The 24718-nt window shown below is 41.8% G+C and overlaps 1 protein-coding gene across 6 annotated transcripts in view; it reads right to left on the minus strand.

The window, feature by feature from the left end:
- The window catches only part of LOC120900337 (netrin receptor unc-5-like), a 55888-nt gene extending 32785 nt beyond the window's left edge, over positions 1-23103 (minus strand). Inside the window, exons 1-6 of one of the 6 annotated variants that reach the window (XM_040307191.1) lie at positions 23028-23103; positions 6421-7476; positions 5983-6199; positions 2332-2528; positions 1250-1328; positions 17-187 (exon numbers count right to left, since the gene is read on the minus strand). In XM_040307191.1, the coding sequence (XP_040163125.1) occupies positions 17-187; positions 1250-1328; positions 2332-2528; positions 5983-6199; positions 6421-7107 (1351 nt within the window). In that variant the 5' untranslated portion in view covers positions 7108-7476; positions 23028-23103. Of the gene's footprint in view, positions 1-16; positions 188-1249; positions 1329-2331; positions 2529-5982; positions 6200-6420; positions 7477-22856 lie in introns of all 6 variants that reach the window. The other 5 variants (XM_040307194.1, XM_040307192.1, XM_040307190.1 and 2 more) reach the window with 5 other exon arrangements.
- Positions 23104-24718: the final 1615 nt, after the last annotated feature.

Here is a 24718-nt window from a genome sequence, read left to right on the forward strand (position 1 = left end):
AATTAAGTTTGCTTACCAGAGCAAGGTAGACAATCGGGCGTGGACTCTGTGCTAGCACCTTTACAAGGTGCACCATTATTCATCGGCACTGGACTGTTGCACACACGGGTACGTTTTTGGCCCTGCTTGCCATGGCCGGGACATTTGCAGTCCGTCCAAGGACCCCATGAGCTCCATCCTCCATCAACTGTGAAATGGTATGAATAAATATAGTAAACATTATTATAACACGCAGGGAAATAGTCGGTAAAATATTTAAACTCTAGTCAACTGCTTTACAATTCTTCAAATAAAAGCCTTATATATGAACTCGTATTCAAAGTATTTAGAAGAAAATAGTTTACCATAGCTATGTCTTCTGAACTTCTATTTCTAATGCAATTCTATTTCATCAAAATACCATTAGTTCACCCTCGTGCATTAAGGCAAGCAGAGGCGTACATAACAGTTTGTAGTTGAAATGTAAATGAGGTTACACAATTTTATCCTCTCGCAACGAGGTGAAGGGAAATGCTGAAAACAATGACATTCTGATGATGGAAAAATGACATGTTTGATGTCAACCGTCTCAAACGGTCTCAAACCCATCCTTCGCTACCGGCGCACCGTGGGAAGGCTTTCCACGCTCGCATTATTTTCGGTAGTCGAGGCTCTCGCCCCGCTCGGCAGGAAGAAATTTATGCAGATCAATCATCAGCACATACAAATAACCCACATTTTTATGCTTATCTATTCCTGCGCAAGTGAGGGGAAAGTGATTGTCATCGACCTCGTGTAGACGGTTTTTTTTGGAAAGATTCTTCGAGAACCGTTCGAGCACCGGGTGTGGTGCCGCCCGGCGTAAATGGAGTACCATAATTTAGTCGTGGAATTTTAAGAGAATATTCCCAGAAGAATTCTCGCCCTGTCAGCTTGAGTGACGCCTGTCCATTAGGGGACGCTTTAAAGAGCAGTTGTGAGCAAATTGTAGGGGTGCATAATTTTTCGAACACAAGAAAAGTAAATGAAGTTAGAATTGACAAGCACAGCCTCCTTAAGACCACGGGGGTAAGGCTAGACTGAACCGAACCCCGAACAGAACGGTTGACCTGTTTCACGGCTATGATATTTCAATGCTGAGCATCCTTGAGGTTTTTAAGGGTCCTGCTGGGAATAGGTTTTCTACTGCAGTGCTTTTCGGTTGTAACACAAATGACCAGATGACAAATCTATGGGATGGATGAGCAACCAAGTGATTCCGGACACTTACCGTACACGGTGATTGGAACTGGGTCTGATACGCGCTTGCCGGCGATGTTCTCCGCAACACATGTATAATTGGCCATGTCCTGCGAAAGGTAAGAGCAGACGAAACAGATGAACAGTCAGCCAGGATGAGAGCATGCTACGGCGATGAGATGGATACGGCAAGCAGCGTTGAATGCCCAACGGCGCAACAGCCTTATATTGTATTGTTGTCTTTGATATGGGTTGAGAAATAACAATGAAGCGAAATTTGAGTACAAAAATAAGAATAATGCCAGCTGGCCCGCCCTCTCCCTCCTTCGCAATCAGTCGGCGTGGGTTTTCTATTTCTTACAAGAAAAGAAATTCTCGAATAAAAAAACGCTCCTTCTAATATGATGTAACAAAAAGATCGGTTGTATCGTTGTGAATGCTGTTCGTTTCGTTGTGCCGCTAGACCACAAACAATGTTCTCTGTTGGGACGGTTTTTTTTTCACGAGAAATCGTTAGGTTTCGGTCAAAGGAGCGCTGTTCTGTTTCGGCTTCCACGGAAGGACGGCAAAAAGACGATCAAAGCTGGGCGAGCGCGCAGGAAATCCATATCTCTGATGGATAAAAGTTCCTCTTTCGACGAGTTTTAATCGAATCCATTTGGTGTGCTTTTTTTTCCTCCAAGGGATTTTTATCATATCCCTCCATTTTTTTTTCTCCTACTATCTTGATCCCAAATGCACACAATATCCGATACCGATTTCATCTTGGTAAGATAATAATAAAAAGGATATGAGCTCAGAAATATAGATCGTTTCTCAGCCTTCTCAGCAACGCCAGACGGAGGAAGGAAGCGGATGAAATAACAATAGTGAAGCGAAAGAAAGATCTGCGTTCCAGCCCACAATCCTATCGCATTGAAAGGATGCTTTCATTCCAGCATATGCTTCGCTTGGTTCTCGAACTTATGACGGCTAACCGCTGTGGCATCAGGTTGCGTTGTTGAAAAGTAAGTAAAGACGGTGAAAAACATTCTACGAGGAAGCTTCAATTTCTACTCGCCCTCCCAGCATATGCACCGTGAAGATGGTGAGACCAATCGAGAGAAACCTTACCTGTATTTCGACTCGAGCAATCAGCAGCGCGTTCTCGGTCAGCAGTACAAACGGTGGGTTGGCGTGGACCGGCACACTGTTCTTCAGCCACACGACTTTGGCCGCCGGTGTTGCATTCGCGATGCAGTTCAGCTCGGCCCGACCACCCGTGGCGACGCGCACGATCTTCGGTGAGATGCTAATTTGTTTCTTAATGGCTGCAACAAAAAAAAAGAAGTGCGGGGAAAAGAAAAGAAGCAGCAACGTTAACGAATGTGGAATAATGTGGTTAAGCAAAAAGATGCGAAAACGGGCACGCGGAATTGAGCAATGAACGTTTGAGTGGTTAGAAGGAAGCGGTAGTTTTATGAGATGCACCCTGTAAAAATTAATGAATGCTTGTATTTTGGTTTGTGTTGTGTTTTCATCTGCTGCATCCCCTTGCTGTCTATCAATATGATTATATTTATTTGCTTTCTTTTAGGTTACTTTGTATCTGACACGCACTTGTTTGGTGTTTTTTTGTACAACGAATTTGATGCTCCTTTATCAACATTTGTACCCGCATAAATTACTTTTAACTTCAACATTAACTTCCTTTTTTCTGCCTTCCATTCGATAGAACACTACAAAACTGCACCTCTGGAATGACCCAACGTCAGGTATGATAATATTTAACAAAATTCAGACACAGCTATAAGTATAAGATGTTCTTTGCTTCAGTCGTTCATGTGAAGCAAATTGAATTCAAATGGAATGAGCCCGAATGAAGCAAATAATAGCTAGTAATGCCCAACTGCCCGTCGATAAAGTAGATTTTGAGATGGTTGACAACGACCTTCGTGACACACGGTGAAGTTTATTTACTCCAAGAATAATAAGCTTAATGTTGAATACGTTATTGTTGGGTCGCACCTCTTTGATACTTTGCCGTACATCAGCCCATCGAATCATTCAAATATCATGTGTCACATTCAACGGAAGGTGTTCATATCATGTGTCACTGGCAGCGGTCAAGCCGATACGCGATCTGTTTTGGGGCATGCTTATAACGCAAGGTGGTGAAGTACGGTTGGAGTAGTAAAAGGAGGAGAGCGAACACGCTCCGGGGAGGTTAAGAGGTAGACTTAACAATTACCTGAAGACATTTACTTGCTCTTGAAGCTGGTCAGTTAAGATTGTTTGTGGTAGCATTTACCATGGGAAACATTGGTTGCACAAACAGACTGTCAACGATGCGTGTAGTTGCGAACGAGTGTGTAAATAATAAGCCGTATTATGCTGCAGTTCAATGAGGTCAAGGGTTGTGTTTGGTGGTAGAAGTCTTGTTAACCATGAAATTGTTTTGCGATTTTGCATAAATTGTACTTGCAGGAGAAAGAGTGCGAAAGAGCACATTTCTCTACTTGTTAGTTAGATTTCTCTACTCTATCTTTAACATTCTTAACGATGTTTTGTTGTCGTTGTTTCCAAAAAATGCTTTATTATGAGTCATTTTTCTCTATAGTCATACATTTCGGTTGTCTTGATGTAACGAAAACTTGGCATGGTGCAGCCATTCACCTTTGATCTGAACTGTGATGTTGTCGATTATTCCTGCTCTTTGGTATACCAAAACGTTCGCATTTCGAATGTACCTTCTTCTTCATTTAAATAACATGATGTGCGCGTTGCAACACTCGACCACTGACTCCGACACAAAGCAGCATTCGAGCAGCATTGATGCGGCTAATTTGCATTCGAATCGGTTAGCTTGATAGGTTGTTGTCATCGGGCACAAAAACCGTAGGTCATCGGAGGTTGCACACACTCTCACCGTGTGGTGATGAATGTGGTAAATGGCTATTTCTATTTCAATTATGTAAACTGTCAGCATAATTTGATGCGTTTCGAGGGTTCGGAAAAGAAAATGAAAACACATTCGTTTGAAAATGAATTCTCTCGCGCGGGGTTGTCGTATGCGTTCCGATACGTAACGGATCATCGCTGTCGATGACGTTTCCGGTACTGAACTCCAACCAGGCGGTGGTCTTGGGACACCCAAAACCCAAGACACGGCCCGTGGTGGGGTTTCTCACCATTCCTCTGCTCTGTTCACTGCCCTCAGTCTGTTTGTGCCCTCAGTCAAGCGAGATCTTGTGTTTCTACGATGTTTTTCGAATATTTATTAGGTACCGTTCGATTTTCATGTCAAACCATCGTTCTTAAACGGCACAGCGCTTGTTTGCTGGTTTGTTCGTCGTAGAAGAATGTAAGACATTAAAAAATGATACTTTCCAAAACTAATTTGACGACAAGGGCCGCGCGCGTTCTGATTGTTCTTCCCTGCCAGCCTGATTGATGGTGGGTGTAAGAATCGGCTTTTAAACAACGGTTGTCTTTCATGGATATTTTTCATCCACTATTCTCACGGTACGGGAAACGTTGTGGCCTAAGTTCCAATATTTACAACAGCTGTAACATTCTCCTCCTAACGAAATGTTTGGTCGAGATGGTTCAAATGAAGGCAAATACAGCGTTCATCGATATACTGTTACAAACCTTGTATGGTGTTAGTAAAAACATTGGACAGTGTTTCTATTCATAACTAAATTTCACGCCTATTTATATAACATAACATTGTTACTTTTTAATACATGTTCGCAGCTATTTCGCAATAAGATATCTTGCTGATTCATCAAAAATATTAAATACTGTAATTTTAGTGACATTTAGTGGTAAAATTCGCCAATTGTTATTGAGTTGTTGTTTTCAATAACGAAGCTCCAGTTACAGTCATTTAAATCGAATATTTCATCTTTGTTTTACTCATAAACTAAGGCATGTCGACTAAGGCTTAAAAATTAATGAATGGCTATTATTTACAGTGTAAGCAGTGAGTTAAACTTTGATTGTTAAATACAGGAATGATTTGGCTAGCGAAGAGTTTTAAAAGTCTGTTTAAGTATTGGTTATTCTATTGGAAATTTTTATGCATCGTATATGTTTGGAATGATCAACTGAAATAATCATCAGTACCGGTAGGTGGACAACTCGAAATGCTAATTTAAATTTCAAATTACGTCGAAGAACTGCCAACAGAACTGCCTCATAAGCAATGATTACACGCGGGAACAAAACTGAACAATAGAAGCTTTTGAAATAATTGATGGTATTAAGCTGTAGCTTGTTCGCACAGCACCTTCCATTAGCTTGCAATAATTGTTTGTATCCGTTAAAAAGTATTCAAATGAAGAAACACACGAATATTTCCATAGGCTATAGCCTATAGGCGAATATTTAAAATGACATCTGTAATTAAATTTTACATCACAGTACCGTTTGTTGGATGGATTTGAAACAAATGATAAAAAATATTAAATTATTGAACCAACTTGTTAAATTACTTTTGCTGCTGATTCATTAACGTAAAGCATCATTCCTACTACTAACTCCTTTTCCCGAATGTCTGCTTTATTATCTCCGTCTTTTACAACATTTCACAGCCTCCTCTTGCCCATGATCATCCCGTTCATTATGGCATTCTTGCCGAAGCATCGCTCGTCTTCGGGAAAGAGCAAATAATGAACATCAAGTGCATAAATAACCAACCCCGGGGCCGTGCTCAACGTACGCGCTTAACTTCCCCTTGTGCACGGGAGAAATGGTAACTAGTCGGTAATTAACACTTACTTGCCACTTGGATCGTAACCGGTTGTGTCTTGACGTGGCCACGGGATGAGTATGCTCGGCATTCGCATTTGAATGGGCCCTTGCCGAAGAACTCGTCGACCAGCTCGCGGGTGATGGTGGCCGTCGCTTCCTGCAGCTGGACGCCACTGTGCGGATCGGTGTGGTGTTCTTTCTCCGTCGGTGGAGGTTTTGTGCTGCCGCTGCACTTAAACGAGATCTGCAGATAGCGGAGAGCGCAAAGATGTCGAAAAATATCAAACCTTTCGCGCTCTTTTTCTTTCTCGCCTTTCGTACAATTCGAACGAGCCGAACGTTTTTTTGCTGTGCGGATGTGAGCCACAATAACTCACTTTTGAAGCGATTTCAATTTGGTGGCTTTTTGCCATACGGTAAAATGAAAAAAAAAAAACAAACCAAAAAAAGCTCAATATTTCTTACCTGCAGTGCATGGGACGCTTTGCAGTATAGCTTGGCGGGTCGATTCTTCATGACATAAGCACCTTTCGGCTCTACCAGAAACACCGGCAGCGGTGTCCCATCGTTCCCCGCCCCGAAGCTCTCGATCTGATCGATTGCCGCTACCTCGAAGTTATCGGTGTAATCCAGCGAGTCGTGCTTGTGGCCGCTCGGTCCTCGGTCTTCCGTCGCTCGGCTGTCCTCATCGAAGTTTCCCAACAGCTCGCCCCCATCCTCGTACCCATCGTCCTCGTCATCGTCCGGTTCCTCCTCGTCCGGATCATCCGCACCGAACGGCGCTTTCGCGTTGGTGACCGTGCCAGAGAAAGCGGGCAGGCTGGTGGACACATCCGACTTGAACGGTGGTACACCGGCATTGCCAGCGCCCTTTGACACCGCTGCACCGAGCGGCGAGCCCGCACCGTGGCAGTGCACATCCGGCAGCATGGCATCGGAAATGTAGCCAAAATCGTCGTTTGCCGACGTGTAACCACCACCTCCTGCCCGACCGGTTCGGTCGAGCGGACCACCTGAGTGTGACCGTTGCTGGTGCTGCTGCTGCTGCTGCTGCTGCGGATCCTTATTCACTTTCAGAGCAATTACATTCACCGCCAAGCAGGCGAGCAGGCCGATAAATAATGGAAACAATGTCGCTTCTGATATCCCCATGTTTACGATCCCCGGGTGCAGTAGCCGTTGTTAGCTTGAGTGCGGCGTGCGGCAGGGCGTATGTGTGCTGGCTGGGCAGTGTCCCTTCGGTGGGAACGGCACAACGCTACACATTAGGCCACCCGTTAGTCACTTTCAGCGACATTGGCCAGGCGCGGGTGGGGGAGGAGGTGGGGTTTATTTTTATTTCACTTGTGTCCACTTTCGCCGAACGGTGCTTTTCTCAGGTTCAGCAAATCCACCCCGAAAGGGTTGTTGGATTTTCTTTCGGGCGATTCTTTTTTGTTATCAGCAACTCCTACACAATATTTCACAAGCTATCTGGTGCTTTCACATATCACTTCCGTTTCGCAGAGAAAAAAAAAAAATCTATAATTGAAAACACAAACCATCAATTACGCCAACGCCAAACTTGAGGTTGTGGCCGAAATGCCAAAATATGAAACGTGTGGAAGTATTGGAAATAAAATACGATCCTTCGATCGATTGTAAACAATTTTAAACTAATTGATAACCAGATAGTAATCCTGGGATACACTACACGAATGTTATATTCACGTATTTAAGAAACACCTGCTGGAAAAACCACACATTTTCTGAAAAAGACATTACACAACCACAGTAAACCCTGCGACAGCTACGACTTTATGGCTCGTGTCATTTTTTTTTCAATGTTATACTTAGTGTCTAGTATGTACACGCTTTGCAACAAGCTGGCTTAACGACACCACGAGCGATCGAAACGAGACAGTACGGTAACACCACGTCGTTCTTTCCACGATTTCACTCCCGAATGTATCACACTGCAAACGTTTCACTGTGTCGTGTGGCCCGAAAGGATCAGGGATGAGGTTTGCTAGCCGTGTAGCAAGATGGGATGCGTTATTTTTTGTTGCTGCCGCTCGCTAATTTGTTCTTCGTTCCGTCTGGTTCAGTGACGTTGGCGCTGGTTTGCTGAAGGATGGAAGGAGCATTTTTCTCTCCTGCCAGGTGGATGACACTACACGGTTGCCGGTTATTGTTGCCAAGAGTAACTGCTTGTCAAGCCAGGTGATACCTGTAATTGGTAAATTGAATAAAGTGTTTGTTAGTGATTGGTTTCGTTTATGGTTTTTGTGTGGGGCGTGAGGCGAAGGTATAATTGAATTTGGTAGCGTGATAGTGGAAAGTTCGGCAGTGTGGGAGCTGTAGTAAGGAAACCAATCAGGGAAAGTAAGCGTCAAGAATATGACAATTAGATGCACACGGTTGTTATTACAAGTCAAATTTTGGTTTCAATTATTCAGATCAGCTGCAGAGTGAGATATTTGTATAAACTACCTCATATTTCCTCTGCTTTAAAAATATGCACACTTTAAGAAATATTGCCCGTGCTTATTTAAATATTGTGTGGTAAGCAAATGATTTGACTCACATCGGAAACAATTCAATCTGGCGAAAGCGATGTTAGATTTAATCGTCACAGCTACGTTGATTGTAGCCGCAATGAAAACAGAAAATTGATACCTCCAAAAACGGTGCCACGGCTCCACATTCTAATAAATTGAATTCAAGCCTGATGTCGATGAAACGGCTCGATAACATCTTCCAGATAATGAAGACATTTTTCGATGCCGATGTTCCCACAAGAATGAAAAATCTGTCTTTCGCTCTCTTGCGTGCTCTTTCTTCATGCTGAGCAGAAATTGCAACACGATAGAAACTTGTTTAGCGTCCCGACAGGGTCGATGAAAACGAGAGGCAGCAAAAATCCACAGATCCTTCTTGAGAACGCTCTCACACCACCGCCAGGGACAGACTTTGACTGTTGTAATGTATCTGGTTTCACCGTGTGACATTTGCTACTTTAGATGCATTTATGGTAAATTCAACATGCTGGGTAGCAGGCAAATGAGCAAATATTAACATGCACCAGTATCGGGTATCTGCTGCCAGTACGATGTGAATGTTAAGCTGAAGCCAATGAAATGTAATTCAGCCGCAAGGCGATATCGATCTAGCCTCTGTTTTTATGCATCAATCGATATATTTGCAAATTTTAACACGGCTGGATACACTTCTTCTGGATCCTTGAGGCAAAAAAAATGTACAAACTAAAAATTAGCACCATAATTGTATTACAGAGTGCGCATAGCTGCAAAAAAATTGCATTCCCTGCCCTTACATTTAGCAATCAATGAAGCATTTTAAAATTTCATGAATGAAAGGTGATGACGGAGCAGTACTCTAAACCAGTTAGGCATGGAATGTTGAGTGGTGAAAAAAAATGCAGAGTCGTACGGGAGAGGCCTATTTGCGAACGGGTGATTTGAAGGGCAGAAAAAGAAATTTACCGCACACATTATTTAATGACAACTATAAATAACGGTGGCTCCCGACAGTCGGCAAACCTGCCAGACACAGGAGGGCAAGACCGTATCGTCTGCTGCCGTCAAGGAACTGAACGAGAGCGGTACGTCGATCCCTCGTCCGATTCCGTCAGCAAGGTTGCCCGATGTAACATTCACAAGGTGTACGGCGTTGCAATGAATTATGCAAAATGAACTCGTCACAACGGGTTTCTTCGACTCGGCGCTGTATTCTTGTTTTCTTCGCCTTGCATACCAACTACAGCTAGCACGGTTGTGTACACCCCCCGATTGCCTGCAATTTAAATCGCACTCTAACAAGGGGAACAAAACCAGCACGTGAGTGTGAGAGCCACCAGGTTCACAGCTCGCACACACACACACAGACACACACACACACACACCTTTGATTCGACTCCCGGTGCACATCCTTAGTTTGGGTGTACAATTTTCCCTCCAATCCCATGCGCTATCGATATCGAGCGAAAAACGCAGGGTCGCCGCCGTACCTATTCTGCCCGCAGGGATATGCTACCGTGTTAGCTTACGGCTGTGCAAGTTATATGAGCCATAACACTCTCACACAATAGCGCTGGAACTGGTGGTGGTACCTATCGCACCGGGAGAATACTCTTTAAAATTCACTCCCAGAACGGCTGTGTTCGATGATTCTATCGACATTAAAACACAATAGGCTGAGTGTGTGTGACAGAACAGTAGGTATGATTTTTAAACCCTGCGGTGTATTGACCGGCCTTCATTAAGGGTTTTTTATATCAATATTGTAATAGTAAGGTTTAAAAAAAAAACCTTAATTTAAATACTGACAATGTACGGCATAGTGGTTGCGTTTCCAAACCACACGGTTCGATTGGGATTTTACGGAACCTCAAATTAAATAACACAGTAAATAACAATGATTAATCTCAATCCCAGGTTACCAGTGCTATAGATCAATTGTGTCCGTGGGAAGCCTTTTCTGGGCTGCATTAAAAAAAAATCAACCAAACAAGGGTTACAGCTGAAACAGTTCAGTTCTAAGTAGTATTGATTTCCAGATTGATACGCCCTTGTGGTAAGGAAAAACAGAATAGTAATGGGAATTGTACGTTAAATTATAGGTGTAGCCATTAAATTGTGATTGATTCGTTTTGGAGGGTTCTCGAGAGACTCTCGAGCGTGAGCTGAGATTACAGGATTATGTTGTACGTGAAGGGAAAGCGATAGATGTACGGAAACTGTCGGAAACAACTATTAGCAATCAATTGTTTACTGTGTAATTTGTGTGTACTTGTATACAAGTAAGACATAGTTAAGCTAGTAATAGTTATCTGAGTAATATGTATTTTGGTAGAGAAAAAAACTAGAAAATTCAAGTTGAATTCCGAAGAGAACAAGTTTGTTTTTGGTGTAACGCTGATTATGGTAGCAATAGCAAACACGAAAAAAATGAAGAATTTGGATTAGTGCTTTTTCTTCTTCAAATATGCAATATTACTCTTGCTGCTGATTCCAGCTGAACCCCAAAAGTGCAAGACGATGTTCTTGTTCGCTTGTTTCTTGCAACAAAGTTTCTTGTTGTGTTGTTCATCTTGAGCGGCATCGAATTACGAACATGTGTCGTGTTTCGCTGGGATGATGCCGAGAAAAGAACCGACGAAGCAAAATAAACGACAATTTTTTGTTCCGAGCCTAGGCCCAACGTAGTTCTAGGTTTCTTTTTTGTCCCCGTTTTGTGGGTATGCGCAATGGTGCAAAGCGAGCGGATGGAAGAATGCTGGCGCCAGGGTTGAAAACCGAAGGGATCAGCAGTTTCGGAGAGAAGAGTGTACAGTCTTCACTTTTCACACAGCGTCCAGAAGGAAGGAAGTGTAAGATGCACAAAAACTTGAAGGTCGAAATTTTGGGTTATGGGAGTGTTTCCTAAGCGCACAAATAACACACAGTTGAGGCAAAGAATTGTCCTTTTCTTACGTAACTGAAATTCCTAAGGGAAGGAAGATAAAAGCAATCCCATCATCGTGGCTTCCCATCAATCATTACCACGGCGTGTTTGAGATTCGTGTATGATTCATCGGCAACAGTGCAATGGAAAAAAGGCACTAGAGTGGCGTTGAGAGTACTTCACGGGACGACATATTTACAAGTGAAATACATACGACAGCGGTGAGTGTTTGGGAATGACAATCTTTCGAGTGCCCCCTTCAGCGTAAGCCACACATAAATACCATTATCCTGGGCTGAAATCACAGCACCTAGAGAGTTCGCTCGTGACTTTTTCTGGCAGGGGAAATAAATCACAGCTCACAACCTCTGGAGTATTCTAACGCTTAAACAAAGCAAAAAACTCCCAATGACATGGATCTGCCGTGTCTGTGACAAGGGTTGATCGATTCGTTTTTATTAATTTAAGATACCTCTCCAGTCCATTGCTGTACGCTGGAACGTATCAGTTGTCAGGGTCTACGGCTTAGGATACGGATGCGACGCTATTTTGTATCGCTTCAGAGTCAAACACCCTTTTCTATCGAAATTTCACACTCCTAATCAAGCGCAGGATGATGGTAAATTGACTGTTGCAGATGTGCTGGCAGAAGCTTCATTTCAATAACATGCTATATCACGTGAAAAATTGAACATTAGCTAGGAAAGCATTTTCCGATAGAATTTGTTTGAGGAAGGACAGAGGGAAATTTGAAGAGCTCTTATTTGGAATATCAAATTTCGTGATACTTTGCTCCATTTTAAATACGAGGTTGACAGTGATGGTTTGGGAGCACTATGGCTAGAAAGGAAAACACTACCAAATGTCTATTTTCTTTGTATGAAAATCAATATTGAAAACAAACAAAATTATCCCCCGCAATAAAAATAAACAAAACAAAACAAAGCAACGTTATAGATTGCAGAGGAATACCCACCTCACTTCTTAATGTTTGATGTAGTATAAACTATTCTATTACATAAACGTTGTTGAGGTTTTATTATAAATGAGTTTTGGAAATAAAAATAAATTGTTTTAAAATGGACTAAACAATGATGATAAATATTGATATGAAATTATAAAGCCCAACATGTAAAATAAATAACCAGCAAAGGAAGAGAATGCTGCTTGAAATTGATACGTTTTGTCTAACACTCCAAAGGTGCCAAAGGTGTAATTCATACAGGAAGCTCTTCCCAAAGCATAAGATATCATAGTTTGTGAACGAAAAAAACAATTCCAGCTACCAACATAAACCGGTTTGAATGTGATCGCGCAAAACGCTCAACAGCCAACTGACAAACGACCAGAGTATCCATTACAGTTGTTACCTACTTTCACAAATCAGCTGCATGATTAAAAAATATTTGAATACGAAAACAATTATATCATATTGTTGATGACATGTGGAAACATTCTTATTTATCTAGGTACATAAATAAGTAAAATGTAGATTTGTATTCAACCAATTACATGTTTTTAATGCTTGTAGCTTAGGGAACGTTCTAGTTTCGGCTCCTTTTTCTAACCACCATCTAATGCGGATGATGAAAAAAGATTTACGGCCAGACACATCCAAGTGAAGGAGGCTGCTCGCTTCGTTTTACTAATATTTTCAAGCTGATTACAAGCTCAAGCTACCAACAGGCCGAAAGAAATCTCACCTTTTCTCTCTAGTGCTCATAAAAACCGGCAGAAGTTAAATAATCGTTTATGGTTGTTCACCAAAACCTGATGTTCTTAAGGCAGCCGCTGCCCAGGCTATGTGCGCCGGTCGGTACGTTGAACCAATTCCAGACAGCATAAAGAGGCAGTGAGAGCGAAAAAAAAAACGCATCTAGCCCTACCTGAGGGCAATAAAAGTACCATAAATCAGGATTTACTGTACAGCAGTTGCCGCTCTGTGACATTAGCTTTTAAAGCTCTTATATGGTCGGTCACCTGCAGCAACATCCTCCGAATGATACGAAGGCAATTATGCTTAGCGATCTGGAATTTGAGAAACAGGTTGTTTCCGTGTCTTTTCTTTGACATGGGAGGCGCTGCAGCTGTTACACGGGCGGACGTTTCTCATCCGAACCCAAACCATCGTTTTAAATAGAAAGCGAGACTGTTCTAACACCCACTGTTTCCGTACAAGGTCGGTAAGAGGGATTACAATTTCGTTGATTAGATTTCGAACGAGACTTTGTGGAAGGCCAAGCAATTACACGACACAGTGAATACTTGAGAATTTCTTTCGAATTTCATCGTCAAGGGTCCGTCGCTGTTTCATTGTTTTAAATCGCAAAGTTAGCTTTTTACCCAGTTTTACACGATCGTATCGCAATTAAATGAAAGAAGGTTTCATCTAAACTTACGCGAGCTAGATCGAAATTACTGTTTTTGTTCTTGCGTCAGTCATTTCATACAACCATCGAATTCACTTTTAATATTCCAAGCAGCATGATTGCATTATTGTTCCCTAATTCTGAAGTCAAACACATGCGGGGTTTGGATATAGAAATAAAACTTCCCCAGCAGGAGGTTTCGTCAGCTGTTCCGAGCATGTCAGCCAGAAATAAAACCCGAGACAAAGGTGCGAGTTTATGACTTCTAACCCCTTTCTAACCCCGAAATTGGTCATTGAGCAACGATGGCTGCACCGAACCGGAAGTGTTCCCTTTATAGATTATTTCCACCATTTTTCACTTCCCTTGCGCCGCAAAAAGGTTTCCCGAAGTCGTTCGTACTGTAGAATTCAATTTTTATTCCAACCCTTCCCAGATGACATTGAAATGCGGTTTGGACACCGACACACAGAGTGCGGTACACGGTTTCAATGTTCACGCCACTGAGCATTGAGCTCGGGCCCAAGCACTGGAAAATTACATACACATACGTATATTGCGTCGATGAGTAGGCATACGTATTTCTGTAACGTGAGACTTCATTTTTCCATCGTGGTCGTGTATAGCAAACTGCAACGGGTCTAATAAATATTCAGATGACCCTACTGGCAAGCAAGAAACGAGTATGCCTCTGGATTCATAAACGTTGTCGCATGGGAAGTGTGTTTATTCTTTTAATTTGAGTGTTGGGGGAAAATTTTGAAGCCATTCGTTAAAATATGGTACAGTTCGTTAGCTCCTTTGGGTAATAACGTAGGAAAAATAGTGGGAAACTGGGTCTGGGGATGGTTTTGATAAATTGTTCATGTAACAAAAAATGTAGACTGAAAACTCACTAATGAGCCGTGACTGAATGAATTGAATCTAAGGCTTCTTATTGTTGAAAGTTCTCGTCGTATTTTAGAGTTGTAATATGATATGTAATATCTGAACAAAACTTTCCAGACAACTGCTGGAACAATGAGATGGGATCCTTCCATTGAATCGTGGTGTATGGATGAAAATACGGCTTGAATTGAAAATTGTATTGGTTTTCAATTTATATTTGAGCTGCGTTTCATCGGTACATCATTATTCACATAAAACTGTTTAAAGTATAATTAAGGTGTACATTAAAATGCAGCATTTATACAATATAATGATATACATGTGGGTAATCAAGATTGAAAGAAGTTGATAAGGCCACTTTCTAATGAATCGCAATAAGGATATAAACAGAAAAACAATTAACCATCAATGAAAATCACTGCTACGATGGAAGTGTGATACATGCTTTAACCTCATAACCTGATTTAAGCCTTCAGGCAAAAATATACAAAATAAAAAAAGAAAGAAACGACACAAACAAATTATTAGCGAATCAAAACTTTAACCGTTTGATCAAGCTTCCAGCTGGCGTGCTGATTTCTCCCGTGCTGAAAGGGAAATGTTTAAATAGAAGCAGTCACATCCCGAGCGATCGGTAAATGAGATTTTTATCGTCTAATCACTGTCTTGTGTCTTAGGGTTTGCCGAACCACTCATCGATCATTCTTTGACTGCGTCACACCAGCCGCAGCGTTGACGTGCGGTTGGGGTTGATCGTTTCGATCGCCTGTCGTAGCGACTACCTATTGGCAATCCGGTCGCAAAACTTGTCGACACCGATCCGCGATCCGAGAAGCATTGGCTTTGAACTATGATTAATAGTGTGTATGTGTGTTCGCCGCACCGTGTCTGCTCTACGCCAGCTATCAGCTGTCGATCGACGCAATGCATTTGCCGCACCTATTACGTGTGGCTGGCGGGCAGCAAACGGGTCAATTTATGATTGAGCAAATTAATTTGCATTCTTATTACGTGCTTTTCCGTGCTCAAGTTACGGCTGTCTCAAAGAAGGTTGTCTGTAGAAGGAGGTTGCGGTGCAGAAAAAAAGCTTCGATCGTTAGCGATAATGATTCTCGTTACGTCGGATGATATGATCATTACATGGGCAGCCTGACAGTTTGTTCAGATAGAAGGTAATTTCTGTTGCAGAATTGCAGCAGAAATTTTTCTAATGTAACAAAAGTACTGTTTCCTAGAACAAAACACGCTCCGGCAGAGGAAACCATGAGTAATTGTAAGCATTCTAAAACGTGTTTTGTCTTGCTTTTTGATACTCCGGTGGTCTGATGATATGGTGGCTTTTGGTTGTTTTAACCCTGAACTGACATCAGCCTCTTAATGGTCTAATAAACGCTACGTTTTCATATCAGCGCGATGAAAACATTCGCTTGCTGTCGAGCACAGGCGCGAGAACGATGCATGTGTGCCGGACAGAGTCTGGTTCTAGGTAGGAATATTTCAAATGAATGAAGCTGATAGAGCGAGAGCCATACTCGATTCAATCATCACGCACAACTATGTTACGGTTGATACGAACAAGTATGTTTGCAACACAGGAAAAAACGGAAAAAAGTAACAAAACCACGATGAAGCAAGCTTTCTTCACGGTGGTAGAATGCGATTATCGGTTTGTGTACATCATTATTATTCTAATCAATCGCCTTGGCGATTGCCGTGCGGTTCCCGTTCCTGCCTGTGGTAAGCGAAGGGTGCGGAATAAGCGGTTAATTTATTGCATGATAAGACGATTTATTGCCTATACAGCCCATGGTATAGAGCGAGACAGTTTATTCAATGCGAATGCCGATTGCGGCTTAGTGCGTGCCGGCACTACTGCCCTTTCTTCAATGGACACACTTATGGAAAGTTCATTTTTTCTGTTGTTGTCAATGATTGTTGTGCACGTGTTTAAAGGAGTTTTTTGCACCGCTCACAGTTTACATTGAAAATACACATCTAAAAAATTAATTGTGAAACAATTTTTTTGCCCGGAATACTTTCTAAAAAATCGGAATTCTTTCCAATAAAGGTCCATGCGATTGTTATGGATCAAGAATGAAGACCGGAAGTATTTGAGAGTATAATTGAATAGACGTCTTTGTTAATCATTTCATGAGCTGATAATTCTCTGTAGTAGTTTTTATAAAAAAATAACATCTAAAACGGGCCTTTTTTTCTAGTTTTTTAGCAGTATGAATGAAATTCTCGAACATTTACGTAAATCTGGTGAAATACAGTTATGACCCGATTTTGGTATGCATCTCCATCATCCCGTATCAACTTAATAACTTCTCGATTCTCTTAATGAAACTTATGGTATACAGGGGAAGGCATACAACATAAGCTTTCAGAACAAAGAGTTGAAAATCGTGCCAATAGTTTATTTCGTCATCATCTACAATCAACTTGCAATGCAAGCCAACACACATTTGCTTCGTATTCGGCATTGTAACCGAATTGGGATTGAACAAACTCAACGGAAGGTTGCCGATGATGTAGATTCGGGCTTATGATTCAATCAAGTCTGTTAAAACGGCATGGTGCCCCGACTTCCTTTATTGGTTGCTCTGCTCTGGCCACTGTAAGGTTAATTTATTAATTTATTTAAATTAACCTGATTAAACATCATCATAATCGTTCTGCCAAAACAACGCACCAGGCTTATGATCGACGTGCTTTTTTCAGTCAACATTCGACAGCCTCATGAAGTATACAAGAATGGCATCAGAAGCAACATGGAGAGAACAGGAAATTGGACCAGACGGCATCGTTTGTGGCAGGCATTAAGATTTTCAATCCAAACGGGCTGGCATCCAGACAGATACGTATAAAAGTATATCAAAAATTCAAAATTGTTTCATTTTCGTGTTGGTTTTGGTGACACTGCTACAGATAAGAACAAGATATAGATCATTTGGGATGTTCGCTTTATACTGCTGTATGGAATTCACGTCAACATTGAACTGAATTTTGGTTTTTGGTTACACAACAAAATTTCACTTTATATTATATGAAAAACTCACAAAACAGTTTAACTAAATTCAAATTGTACAGTTATGATTGATAGATATTCATCTGTTCCACCAACATTTTTCTGTCGCTTTTTGTATATAGCAGCAATAATTTGGCAAATATTTGGAGAAGCGCGGTTTTATGGCGCTCGCATCAGTTTAGAGCTGGAAGTGTGGAATCAGCCATTGAATTAATCTTTGCCGTTTATTATATCGATGAAAAGATGCCTCCAACGAATGTTAAAATCCCCCGTACCAGGAAGGATGTGAGTGGATTAGGGTGAAATAAAAATTACGGCAGCGATTGGTTTATGTTAACCCCGGTTTCGGTTAACTTTGTGCCAGTTTGGGCTTCGATCTATATTAAACGGAATATCAACGTCAGATCCAATGAGACTGATGAGCCACTTGAACGAAAAGTTTGCTACAACATACACCCGGCTCAAAGTTTATCAATTAGTGGTTTGTTATTGCATCAGCAGTTCTCCAAACTCCACGCTCATTGACTCTTTCTCTCTCCCGGTAGGGTTACGGGGCAAGTAAGCGTGGATAAATTAATTCTGTAAACCGCTTTGCATGAAAGTGCATTCAAGCGTTACGACGAGCATCGCTTGTGGTAGTGCTAAACCACTCATGTTCATCAATCTCACGCGATGTAGCGTAGAGAACGCGGATCGGGAACAGTTCGCGTGCAGGTGTGTGCTCCAAACCAGGCGTTCGCATTTCACGAAAAACACATTATAGTATGGTATGGAAACGAAAAGAACTAAAAACAGTGCTGGGTAGTTTATAGCGGAACATAATAAAATAACACACATACCAAACAAAAAACCACACACGTGTCCAATGAACCCACCCCATAATCAATCGCCTGCTCAGCAAGTAACCTTTGCAGAAAGTTCTGGCGCTGCTATGCTTCGCTGGTGGCGCTCATCGAAACATAACAAATCCAGACGCACCAATAACCAGAACCAGTAACAGACTTTCGAGAGTAAAAGCCTGGACGGGATGCGTACGGAAGACAGGGCTAGGACAGGAAAGGGCATCGGTCTAACGAACGATAACGTGCACAAATTGCTCCCGGTTGTGTGTCAGGATGTGTGAAGGATGGTCGAGGCTGTGGGCAAATATGCAAAGCATGTTTAGGGCGCCCGTTGTTGTGTCCCTTCGCTCGGACTGGAATGGAAAAATAGAGCGAGAGGCTGAGAGCGCTGCTCGCCTTGTTCAAATCCCTCTTTCGTCACTTCGTCAGCAGCAGACAACTTCATCCTGTGTGTTGTCGCCATAACAAACGCATATGGGAATATTGCAGTTTAGCCGCCGCATTGCGTACGACTAGAAGAACGAGAGAGAGGAAAAAAATGACTAACTCACACAGAAAATGTAGCAGCTGATACATCTACACCCCAGAGGAAGCTTTTCTGTGAATGGTGTTCAAAAAAGTGCTCGCGTCATCGCGCTGCTTGACCAAAATGAGGCCCATGTAGGCATCCAAATTAAACCGATGAACCGTTGGACAAACGGGCTGATTGTGTACCGCTTCGCGCCTGCAGCGGTTGGCCCAATATCGCACCGGAACACAGTGACTTTGCTTCGATGCGTCCGCGAACGCGGTTTAACATGCTTCACTTGCCCCGGTTACAATACAACACGGCAGATGGTGCTTGTATTTGAAGAAAGGATAGAAGGAGAGGTTGGCAGAGAGGCGCAGAGAGGGAAGTGAATTGGCACGAGGCTATAAAATATAGCCTTAGTTTAGCAATGTTGGAAAAGAGCGGAAGGTATTAAATAAAACCAGCAAGTCCAAAATATACGCAACGAGTTTGAGAAGTTTAAAATATTCAAGATAGGTTGTAGAAATGCTAGCATTACTTGCAAGAGGATAAGTAACATTAATTGTTAAAGCAAATGAATATTCTCTGATTGTGAATAATATTACATTTACTGCATTAAACATGCTCTAAAGATAACACGACTGTAACGCAGAGTTTATGTTTTCTTTGTAATGTGTGCTAGAATAGTTCAAGCGTCTCTTCAATAAATTGATTAAACCAATATTCCTATACAAAACAAAGGAAGTCATCTCGAATACATACTACGATCCTTTGTACAGCAAGTGCAACCTTATCAAGAATTGCATTCCTAGCCAATGTATGTTTTAAAATTATTGTTCATACCGACTTCGAACTTGACCCATCAATCACTGCGATTGATCAATGTTGATACGTCAGTGAGCCTCCATATTTGCACAATCTTCCGTTCCGAGAAAGCATGACTAATGTTGTTTAACATGCATAATTTCTTGTCTCTGTTATTGGGGTATTGATTTAAACTATGTTTGTTATCACATGCTATTGCATCGAACAGCAATCTGCAGTTTTAAATCATCGAAAATAGAGACAATAATATGTTTTACAATACAAGCTGTTTTCAACAATTAGCCACATTAAAACATACATTTAACTAAAGTTTAAGTCCTCCCTCCAGCGTCACATAATACCGGTGAACGGAGATCAATTTGGTCCGCTACTTGACACTTGCCCGATATGTTGACACCACCATGGTTTCAAAGCATTCCTATTCCTTTTGCACGGCCACGGCACCAAAACACGGGGCAAGATCAAAGAGTAAAATGCGCGATTTTATTTACCGTACGCCCGTTCCATGTATAAAGCGTGCCGATTGGAAGGATTTCTTGCTCCGTACTTGGTCACGCAGCATCCCGGCCCGAGCGGGACGTGAGCGGGAACGAGAAAGATCGATGGAGATTGAGCATGCAAATATTGAATCACGCAATTGAAACATTAATCTGATGATTTGGGTCATGTAAGTAGCAGAAAAGAAATCGGCAAAAAAGCACGTTCCCGTCAAGGGAGGGGAAAATGCGCGAGAATCAAACAGAGAGAAGGAGAAGAAGAAAAGGTAGTTTGACAGTGAAAGTATTTGAGCGAGTTTGATCGGTTTTGCAAGAGATATTAAATAAGTTTAAAGATCTGCCAGCAGTTTTTCTATCGCAAAATGAGATACGAACACCAAAAAAAAAAAAAAAGGAAAAATGTTCGGCAGAATGTGAATAAAACTTTAACATTGTAAACTAATGACGTGTTAAACGCTCAACACGCTTTGAAACAGATCGCCCGTAGTGGCGACCGTTTTGTTTGCGTTGAAGTGCGACGATCAAAGATTTCAACACGGTGGTCGGTGGGACCCGGACATCAAAAGAATGAGTGCGACCAACCGCAGACTGACGTTTGCTATGACATGGCGTGATTGAAATCGATCGCATGTCCTTCCTGCGAGCGATCTTTTTGAGAAGAAAAAATGGAATCCATGAATAACATGCTTTAAGCTCCGTTTGCACACCGGAAGAATATTGGTTATGCTTGTATTAAAAGTAAACGGGCTTATGGTACATTTCCAAACTCAATTTATAAGCAATAACAACGTATGTGAACATTTTCCATCTAATAAAACGGGGCTAGAATTAGTACAAACGGCTACCATTGTTTTGTATATTATCCCAATATCATACGATTCCTACATAAACACATGAACCTCCTTCCGGTTATTGACCGAAAGGAGCCAAAACAGACGAGTGAAAGGGCAAATTTCACATAACATGCCCTTTCTGCATCGATAACAAAACAGAAGCGCCCTCTTACCGAATTAGGCCGAAAATAATCATTTATATTATTGATCCCATCCTCCGCTCATCTTATCGGTCGCACAAGACCAACCATCTCTGGCATTCCATCGAATGAGGCAAAACGCCGTATCATATGGCAGACATAAAACGGTCCTCCTCCTTCTGCCGGTTGTTGGGCTGGTTTATGTAGTAGAATATTACCCTCGTACCGTACAGATAAAGCGTCTGCTAGAAAGACGTTCGTGAGCGTTGTTCGGAATGGGAGAATTTCAGGGAACGCTTGGCCTGTTATTTTTGTTGTAAAAGTAACCACAGCTTCCTGCACTCTTGATAGAGGTTCGTACATCACGCGCTTATGTTAGATTGCTGGAGCAAATGTACTTGATCTTTGGATCGAAGTATTGCGTCTGGTTCATGAGAGCCGGCCGGTATTGCGGTCAAGGTTGACAAAATGAATGTAATCAAACCGTGATTGAATTGACATAAAGGAAAGAAGGAAAGCAATACAATTTCCTCCAAAGTCCCACAGGGATATCGGCGAAGTGTTTTCGGAATTATTGGATGGCAGGCTCCACCTCATCTAAATCCAATTTGTGAACCAAAGGACTGGCAAAGCACGCAATTGTCCAGAAGAGTATGTTCATTATAGCGCACGAAGCATGGCGCACACAGAAGACGCATGGGGAACTGGGGTCTTTTGTTTCAGAAGTTTACCGAGCGCACATTACATCATGATGTAAGAGATACACGAGTGAAGTGATGTGTAAAAACAACATAGAAACTTACCGTGTAGGAACTATCTCCGATGGTTGCGTTGGTCGATGCGATTATGTTATCTACGTTTTAGACGTGCAAAGGTGATAAATCATTCGTTGTTAATCCAAATTCGATTTATCAGACGTCATTTGTAATCCGGCGCGTATATCATTTCACAGTACTGTGTTCCCAAAAGCAGATAAGTATTCCGTTGTAGCAGTTAACGATTCACTAGAAAACACCTCTTCCATCACACGAAGAACTTCTTGTGCCTTTTTGTAAGCTTCAAGATACGCGGCATATAGGATTATAATTTTTCTCGTTGCACTTTTTTATTGTATTGCCGCCACGGAAGAGGTCGTTGATCATGCACACTGATGCAGCGGTATCGGATGCATCTTTCCGGAGGCTTTTTCTCACACTTTCTCACCCCCGGTCGGGGCACTATCATTATTTTCACGGTCACGATTGCATCAAATCACATTGCAGACAAGCCGTTGTTGGTGGGGTTATGTTTTCACTATCCACTCTTTGCATGCCGTTGCACTATTCCTTCCATGACAGCATTTTCAACATCACTTCATTTGCGAACGTCGACAGGCGACCTTGAAGAGGCACGTCAAACTTTTCGCACCAACCGATGCAAAAATAAAATTACCATTCCCAATCATAATATGCACATTTTTGGGCGATATTTTCACAGCCTGTGACTGTGTTGAGTTGCCGCCGGTTGCTTTTCACTTATACCTTGGGATCACAACAACCCTTGACACATAGGAGACAGTGCTAGAAGAGGCTTCCACACCACGGCGCTGAGCACTGGGTTGTCAAGGAACGAACGATGCACGGACGAAAACAACAACTGAACCCTCTTCCTCTCGATACGTTTACCCTTCCATACAACAGCTCAACACTCACACCAAATGCGCACGAAAGTCGTTGAATGGTCGCGACGACGAAAACACGTCCTACCCGGCGAATGTTTTCGATGAGACTGAGCGAGAGAGGGAAGGAAACAGTTTATGCTACGGGCTGCTCGCTTGTAGCATGGAAATGAGCGGAGCGTTGGGTGGATTCTGGAGAGAAGCGATTCGAAGAATGAGAGTTTGGGATGGATGCGTGAGAGCAACCGAAAGAAAGAGAGCATTGAATGAGAAAGTGAATCTTTCCATAGTGAGCACGATGTGAGAAAGCATATGCGCGGAAGAACTCACGCACATTGCGGAGTGAGCGTGACGGGTTTTTGAAATTCCGATTCAAAAAGTGAAATGTATAGCGGCATAACAGAATATGTAATTTAATAAAAATATTGCCTTAACTAGTTACCAACGACAACCGATGTAAATTATTAAATTCATTTCATGTAATTTTCTGTAATTAAAGTTATTTAAAAACTTTTATAACTGCAGCTTCAGATGAGCGTTGGACAAAAATGCAAATTAGAAAAGATGATCCATTCGTGACACAACGCATGGAAATATTCTTTAATGCTGTAGAGAAGAGTTGTGTATTTTTAGCACTCATACGTTGTATGCTGAATGTTGTTGTCGCAATATGCGTTCATGGCTTATTAACATTCTTCTTAGCGAATAGATGGTAAGATGGTCCTTATGGAGCGCGCAAAGGTCTTTCCTGGATCAAACTTAATAATTAAGTTTAAGACGAAATGATCTCACATAAATCTAACATTAAATTAAACATACGTCGTTATTGAGTCAATATGCTTCTGTATTGAGCCTTTTAGAATTTAACTTTAAGACTAATGGACTGTAGCAAATTGAATAAACTATCAGGCCTCATAGTATGCAAATACACTCGGAACGATGATTGACATGCAAATTGGCTTGCATCGGAATGCAATTTTCGAACCATAGATTGAATACGCATCCGGATAGCTTATTCCTGCCAACTGTCTTCGATCTCTAGTGTACAGATCCAACCCGTCTGCGTGTGTGCAAAACGCAAAGCCAGAGATAAACGTTGGGAAGTTGCTCCGTTTGCTTCAGCAAATGTCTTAATGAGTACGTGCCTTCCGTCCTGGCGTCGCACCTTGAATGAGAAGCGAACGGTAGACCAGCTTTGCTTCAAAGAGCAATATCCTCATCTGGGGGATAGCTTGTAACAGAAACAGGTAATGTAGTCGTTGCAATGCAAGGCAAAGTGGCTTTTGCTGTCTTTAGCGCTCAGTACTAATCGGAACAGGTTTATTGCATTGAAGTGTCGATCGCTTCATTTGTTGGAAATAATGTTTATTATGATGATGGTGGTTTACGATCAGACTGAGTGGGTAAATCAAAAGAAGTTAAATTAGCAATCTGTTGAATAGAATATTTGTTTTCGCTTGGAAGTAACTCATACAACATAAAAGCTTAGCATTAGTTGATTTTGCAGATTGAATTCAATTTTAAACAATCACAAAAACTGCCTAGTCATGAGCTAAAGGTATGTTTTGCATCTGCAAACGAACAGTTTTTTTTTTATCTGCTTTAATATACTCCGTTCAATCGATATTGTTGTGCTGAGAAGGTAATTTGATACTTCCGTTTACTATTCATAATTGACATCAATTAATTAAGATGGGACAAAACGGATAGTCTAAAGGCCAGAAC

Source organism: Anopheles arabiensis, chromosome 3 (genome assembly GCF_016920715.1).
Source record: "Anopheles arabiensis isolate DONGOLA chromosome 3, AaraD3, whole genome shotgun sequence".
In the NCBI taxonomy this organism is placed as follows: Eukaryota; Metazoa; Arthropoda; class Insecta; order Diptera; family Culicidae; genus Anopheles; species Anopheles arabiensis.